Source organism: Natator depressus, chromosome 9, assembly GCF_965152275.1.
Source record: "Natator depressus isolate rNatDep1 chromosome 9, rNatDep2.hap1, whole genome shotgun sequence".
Lineage (NCBI taxonomy): Eukaryota > Metazoa > Chordata > Testudines > Cheloniidae > Natator > Natator depressus.
Window position 1 is genome coordinate 54,088,289 of NC_134242.1, and position 7,483 is coordinate 54,095,771.

At 48.8% G+C, this 7,483-nt stretch overlaps 1 protein-coding gene across 1 annotated transcript in view; it reads right to left on the bottom strand.

Moving 5' to 3' along the window:
- Positions 1–7,162, bottom strand: part of ING5 (inhibitor of growth family member 5) — a 57,834-nt gene extending 50,672 nt beyond the window's left edge. The window contains exon 1 of the mRNA XM_074963039.1: positions 6,879–7,162. Within this exon, the coding sequence (XP_074819140.1) occupies positions 6,879–6,915 (37 nt within the window). The 5' untranslated portion in view covers positions 6,916–7,162. The remainder of the gene's footprint in view (positions 1–6,878) is intronic.
- Positions 7,163–7,483: the final 321 nt, after the last annotated feature.

Genomic DNA, 7,483 nt, shown 5'->3' on the forward strand with positions numbered 1-7,483 from the left:
ACTTCTAAGGAAGAGATTCCACCACCTCCCTAGGTAATGCATTCCAGTCTTTCACCACCCTCCTAGTGAAAAAGTTTTTCCTAATATCCAACCTAAACCTCCCCCACTGCAACTTGAGACCATTACTCCTCGTTCTGTCATCTGCTACCACTGAGAACAGCAGAGACCCATCCTCTTTGGAACCCCCTTTCAGGTAGCTGAAAGCAGCTATCAAATCCCCCCCCCCCCATTCTTCTCTTCCATAGACTAAACAATCCCAGTTCCCTCAGCCTCTCCTCATAACTCATGTGTTCCAGTCCCCTAATCATTTTTGTTGCCCTCTGGGGGACTCTTTCCAATTTTTCCACATCTTTCTTGTAGTGTGGGGCCCAAAACTGGACACAGTACTCCAGATGAGGCCTCACCAATGTCGAATAGAGGGGAACGATCACATCCCTCGATCTGCTGGCAACGCTCCTACTTATACATCCCAAAATGCCGTTGGCCTTCCGGGCAACAAGGGCACACTGTTGACTCATATCCAGCTTCTCATCCACTGTAACCACTAGGTCCTTTTCTGCAGAACTGCTGCCTAGCCATTCGGTCCCTAGTCTGTAGCGGTGCATGGGATTCTTCCGTCCTAAGTGCAGGACTCTGCACTTGTCCTTGTTGAACCTCCTCAGATTTCTTTTGGACCAATCTTCTAATTTGTCTAGGGCCCTCTGCATCCTATCCCTACCCTCCAGCGTATCTACCTCTCCTCCCAGTTTAGTGAACCCCCTCAGATGTTCTTGTTAAACCCTGGATTTGTGCTGGAAATGGCCCACCTTGATTATCATACACATTGTAAGGAGAGTGATCACTCTAGATAAGCTATTACCAACAGGAGAGTGGGTTTGTGGGGGGGGGGGGAGAAAACCTGGATTTGTGCTGGAAATGGCCCACCTTGATTATCATACACATTGTAAGGCAAGTGATCACTTTAGATAAGCTATTACCAGCAGGAGAGTGGGGTGGGGGGAGAGAAATCCTTCTGTAGTGGTAAACATGCATTTTTTCATGCTTTGTGTGTATAAAAAGATCTTCTATACTTTCCACAGTATGCATCCGATGAAGTGAGCTGTAGCTCACAAAAGCTTATGCTCAAATAAATTGGTTAGTCTCTAAGGTGCCACAAGTACTCCTTTTCTTTTTGCGAATACAGACTAACGTGGCTGTTACTCTGAAACCTGTCATTATGCAAGGCACTGCATTTAGCCGTATGGAGTGGAAATCTATCAACTGCATGAAAAAACGTGTACAGATACAGACAGACATCATCTTCCTTTCCAAATGCAAACAGATGGACATCATACCAAAAGGACTGAAGGTAAAAAATCCATTACAATCTACATACCACACAGACTATGCTGACAGCTTGTGCCACACGCTCTCAAAGAATCTGCGGAACCACCTGATCAACATCCTCTACAGCAAACAGGGAAAGATAAAGAATGAGCTCTCAAAAATGGATACTCTCATAAAAAACCAACCTTCCACACAAACTTCCTCGTGGCTGGACTTTACTAAAACTAGACAAGCCATTTACAACACACACTTTGCTTCTCTACAAAAGAAAAAGGACACTAAACTTTCTAAACTACTACATGCCACAAGGGGCCACAGCAATGGTTCCCTCAACCCACCCAGCAATATTGTTAACCTATCCAACTATACTCTTAGCCTAGCAGAAGCAGCTGTACTATCTTGGGGCCTCTCCTTCTGCCCCTTCATCCCCACAAACACGATACAGTTCTGTGGTGACCTAGAATCCTATTTTTGACGTCTCCGACTCAAGGAATATTTCCAACACACCTCTGAACAACATACTAATCCACAGAGACCTCCCTACCAACACTACAAAAAGAAGGATTCTAGGTGGACTCCTCCTGAAGGTCGAGACAGCAGACTGGACTTCTACATAGAGTGCTTCCGCCGACGTGCACGGGCTGAAATTGTGGAAAAGCAGCATCACTTGCTCCACAACCTCAGCCGTGCAGAACAGAATGCCATCCACAGCCTCAGAAACAACTCTGACATCATAATCAAAAAGGCTGACAAAGGAGGTGCTGTTGTCATCATGAATAGGTCGGAATATGAACAAGAGGCTGCTCGGCAGCTCTCCAACACCACTTTCTACAAGCCATTACCCTCTGATCCCACTGAGAGATACCAAAAGAAACTACAGCATTTGCTCAAGAAACTCCCCGAAAAAGCACAAGATCAAATCCGCACAGACACACCTCTGGAACCCCGACCTGGGATATTCTATCTACTACCCAAGATCCATAAACCTGGAAATCCTGGGCGCCCCATCATCTCAGGCATTGGCACCCTGACAGCAGGATTGTCTGGCTGTGTAGACTCCGTCCTCAGGTCCTACGCTACCAGCACTCCCAGCTATCTTCGAGACATCACTGGCTTCCTGAGGAAACTACAATCCATCGGTGATCTTCCTGATCACTATGGATGTAGAAGCCCTCTACACCAACATTCCACACAAAGATGGACTACAAGCCGTCAAGAACACTATCCCCGATAATGTCACGGCTAACCTGGTGGCTGAACTTTGTGACTTTGTCCTTACCCATAACTATTTTACATTTGGGGACAATGTATACCTTCAGATCAGCGGCACTGCTATGGGTACCCGCATGGCCCCACAGTATGCCAACATTTTTATGGCTGACTTAGAACAACGCTTCCTCAGCTCTCGTCCCCTAACGCCCCTACTCTACTTGCGCTATATTGATGACATCTTCATCATCTGGACCCATGGAAAAGAAGCCCTTGAGGAATTCCACCATGATTTCAACTATTTCCATCCCACCATCAACCTCAGCCTGGTCCAGTCCATGCAAGAGATCCACTTCCTGGACACTACAGTGCTAATAAACGATGGTCACATAAACACCACCCTATACCGGAAACCTACTGACCGCTATTCCTACCTACATGCCTCCAGCTTTCACCCTGACCACACCACACGATCCATCGTCTACAGCCAAGCTCTGCGATACAACCGCATTTGCTCCAACCCCTCAGTCAGAGACAAACACCTACAAGATCTCTATCAAGCATTCTTACAACTACAATACCCACCTGTGGAAGTGAAGAAACAGATTGATAGAGCCAGAAGAGTTCCCAGAAGTCACCTACTACAGGACAGGCCTAACAAAGAAAATAACAGAATGCCACTAGCCGTCACCTTCAGCCCCCAACTAAAACCCCTCCAACGCATTATTAAGGATCTACAACCTATCCTGAAGGACGACCCAACACTCTCACAAATCTTGGGAGACAGGCCAGTCCTTGCCTACAGACAGCCCCCCAACCGGAAGCAAATACTCACCAGCAACCACATACCACACAACAGAACCACTAACCCAGGAACCTATCCTTGCAACAAAGCCCGTTGCCAACTGTGCCCACATATCTATTCAGGGGACACCATCACAGGGCCTAATAACATCAGCCACACTATCAGAGGCTCGTTCACCTGCACATCCACCAATGTGATATATGCCATCATGTGCCAGCAATGCCCCTCTGCCATGTACATTGGTCAAACTGGACAGTCTCTACGTAAAAGAATAAATGGACACAAATCAGATGTCAAGAATTATAACATTCATAAACCAGTCGGAGAACACTTCAATCTCTCTGGTCACGCGATTACAGACATGAAAGTTGCGATATTACAACAAAAAAACTCCAAAACCAGACTCCAGCGAGAGACTGTTGAATTGGAATTCATTTGCAAATTGGATACAATTAACTTAGGCTTGAATAGAGACTGGGAGTGGCTAAGTCATTATGCAAGGTAACCTATTTCCCCTTGTTTTTTCCTACCCCCTACCCTCCTCAGACGTTCTTGTTAAACCCTGGATTTGTGCTGGAAATGGCCCACTTTGATTATCATACACATTGTAAGGAGAGTGATCACTTTAGATAAGCTATTACCAGCAGGAGAGTGGGGTGGGGGGAGAGAAATCCTTTTGTAGTGGTAAACACCCATTTTTTCATGCTTTGTGTGTATAAAAAGATCTTCTATACTTTCCACAGTATGCATCCAATGAAGTGAGCTGTAGCTCAAGAAAGCTTATGCTCAAATAAATTGGTTAGTCTCTAAGGTGCCACAAGTACTCCTTTTCTTTTTGCTGAGGATGCAATCCACACCATCCTCCAGATCATTAATGAAGATATTGAACAAAACTGGCCCGAGGACCGACCCTTGGGGCACTCCGCTTGATACCGGCTGCCAACTAGACATGGAGCCATTGATCACTACCCGTTGAGCCCAACAATCTAGCCAGCTTTCTATCCATCCATTCATCCAGCCCATACTTCTTTAACTTACTGGCAAGAATACTGTGGGAGACAGTGTCAAAAGCTTTGCTAAAGTCAAGGAACAACACGTCCACTGCTTTCCCCTCATCGACAAGAGCCACAGGAGACTGCATGTTGCCTTCCTCACTGCTTGAATGAACTTTATATAGGGGTTACCCTCAGAAGAATCTATTTCAAAGGTTCACTAAACTATAAAAGAGGAACAACCCACAAGTTATATATCTTTCACCAAAGAAGACTCAGGCAGCTTACATCAATCTAACTCTACGTGTCTACACTAAAATGTAGCTCCCAACAATGTAACTTGCCTTACTTAATAAGTCCACCTCTGCGAGAAGAATAATGCTTAAGTTAATGTAGTTACGTCGATGCAGTATCAGCGTAGACACTGTGTTGCTTACATTGACTGTTGCTGCCTTTCAGAAATCATCCCACAATGCCCCACATTGGCAGTTAAATCAGCGTAAGCGCTCCTGGTGAGGGCGCGCTCAGCTGACACAAGAAACACAATGTGGACGTGTAAAACTGATTCAATTCTTGTTGTGGTTGTACATCACTTCGGTTAACTTAATTTGATAGTGTGGACTTGCCCAAAGATACCAGCCCTTTGACTTTGGGGGATAGAGTCTGACGCAGGGATTTGGTCAGCCATCTTGACGGAAATGTGGTGAAGATTTTACCTGGAACCAAGCTTGTTAGATTTTAGTTACTAGAAAATGTTTTATCTTTATTTCTTTTGTAACCATTTCTGACTTTAGTTCTTATACTTGCATTCTTGTTTTATTTTTAATCTAAATCAACCCATTGCTGTTGAACTGAACTGTTTGGTAACTACTTAAAGTAACAAACTGTTGGATACTGACTCTTCAAAAGAGCAACAAACCTTACCATTCCTTCGATTATTCCAGGTCAGGATTGGGTATTTCAGAACACATATTTCTGGACAAATTTGGGACTGGGGAGAGTGTGGCATCACCTTACCAGTTGTTAAGCAATACTGGTGGAAGTGTGGTATTGTAGCCAGACTCCTGGATTCAAAGCATTAGACCAGGGCTCCCCAACACACAGACACAGGGAGCATGCTTGTTGCTGACTGTGGGCATCCCAGCCAGAAAGCTACAGTGGTAAACCTTTAAGGAACTTAAGGTTTTAGAATAAGAGGTGACAACTCTTCAATGGTGTGGACTGCATACCACAACATAACAAGCCCCCCCATAGGCTGGGGAAGCTGTGGCAGCCCCCACGGGGAGGGGCAGCTGGGGAAAAAGGGCAGCCCCCGTAAGTAAGTCCCTACCAAATTCAGCCCATTTTTGTCAATTTCATGGTCATAGGATTTAAAAAATCATAAATGTCATGATTTCAGCTATTTATATCTGAATTTCAGGGGGTTGTAATTGTAGGGATCCTGATCCAAAAAGGAGTGTTGGTGTGTGTGTGGGGGGGGGTCACAAGAACATTGTAGGGGGAGTTACAGTACTGCTGGAGACTGGTGGCAGCTGGAGACTGGTGGCAATTGGCTGGGAGACCAGCTCTGAAGGCAGCACTGCCACCAGCAGCAGCGGAGAAGTAAGGCTGGCATGGCATGGTATTACCACCTTTACTTCTGCGCTGCAGCCTGCAGCGCTATGCCCTCAGTTAGCAGCTGCCACTCTCTGGCTGCCCAGCTCTGAAGACAGCTGCACAGATGTAAGGGTAGCATGGTATGGTATTGGCACCCTTACTTCTGTGCTGCTGTTGGCAGGATGCTGCCTTCAGAGCTGGTTGCCCAGCCAACAGCTGCTGCTCTCTGGTTGCCCAGCTCTGAAGGCAGTGAAGAAGTAAGAGTGGCAATACTGTGTACCCCCCCTGCAACTCCCTTTTGGGTCACGTCCCGACATTTGAGAAACGCTGCTCTACCCCATGAAATCTGTATAGAGTAGGGTAAAAGCACACAAAACATCAGACTTCACAGGGGGAGACAAGATTTCACAGTCTGTGATACATTTTTCATGGCCATGAATTTGGTTGGTCCCTACCCATAAGGAAAGGAAGCAGAGCTGAGGCAGGCAGGGTGTGGGTGTCAGCACCCTGGGGATGGGAGGGGGAGCGTTGACAGGGGGATGGGGAAGCCTCCTGAGGCGGGAAGGGGCAGTCCAGAGAACAAACAGCGGCGCCCAGGAACAAGGGAGGGGCACTAAAGAGAACAGATTGAACTACTCCCGCCCTCGGTACCTAAAGATGACACAACCACAGACATGCTTGATGACGCACACAATGCCACGCCCCCCGCAGGAGAATGACGCAGTTGTAATTCCCGCAGCCAGCTGCAGTAATAACAGCGCTCCCGCCAAGGGCCGCCCCTCCCAAGCTGGGCGGTGTCACTGCCTCCGCTCCCCCCTTCCAGTACCCCCGCCCGCCCCGCCTTGGGGACCCTCCCTCCGCAGTCGCCCCGTCCCTGGCGCCTGTCCCCGTTCCCTCGTCCTCCAAAGGGGGTTTGGCGCCCCGCTCTGCGCGCCGGGCCCGCCACTCACTGTCCAGATAGTGCTCCAGGTACATGGCTGTCGCCATCTTGTGTCCCGCTCCCTGCCGCGTTGTTACCCGGTCGCTCGGGCCCGCATGACAAGGGCCGCAGCCCCGACCTCATTCCATATTCAGGAGCTGCCGCCGCTGATTGGCCGCCCGGGACACGGCCAGCTGTATATCAATAAGGAGGCGGGGCAACGGCATAGGCGCCAAAGGAGGAAGGGGCAGGTATCACCCAGGGACTGGGAGGTGGTACCGGCATGCGCGCGCCACCAGCCTTCTCTCATGCAGACCCGCCTTCCCTTCAGCCTCTTCTCCATCCCTGCCCTGGGCAGTGCTAGTCTGTAGCCCGCCCCGCCCTTGGAAGTGACAGCCTCCCTCTTCCCCAGCCCCGGGCAATGACAACCTGTAACTAGCCCCCAGCCTGGGGCAGTGACCGCCTCTAACCCCTCCCCCCCCGGAGCAGTGACAGCTTCTCCTCTCCCCACCCCGGGAGCAGTGACAGGCTCTCACACACCCACCCACAGCCCGGCACAGTGACAGCCTCTCCTCCTCCCCCCCCTCCCGGGACAGTGACAGCCAGTAACTCTTCCCCCACCCCAGTCTAGGGCAA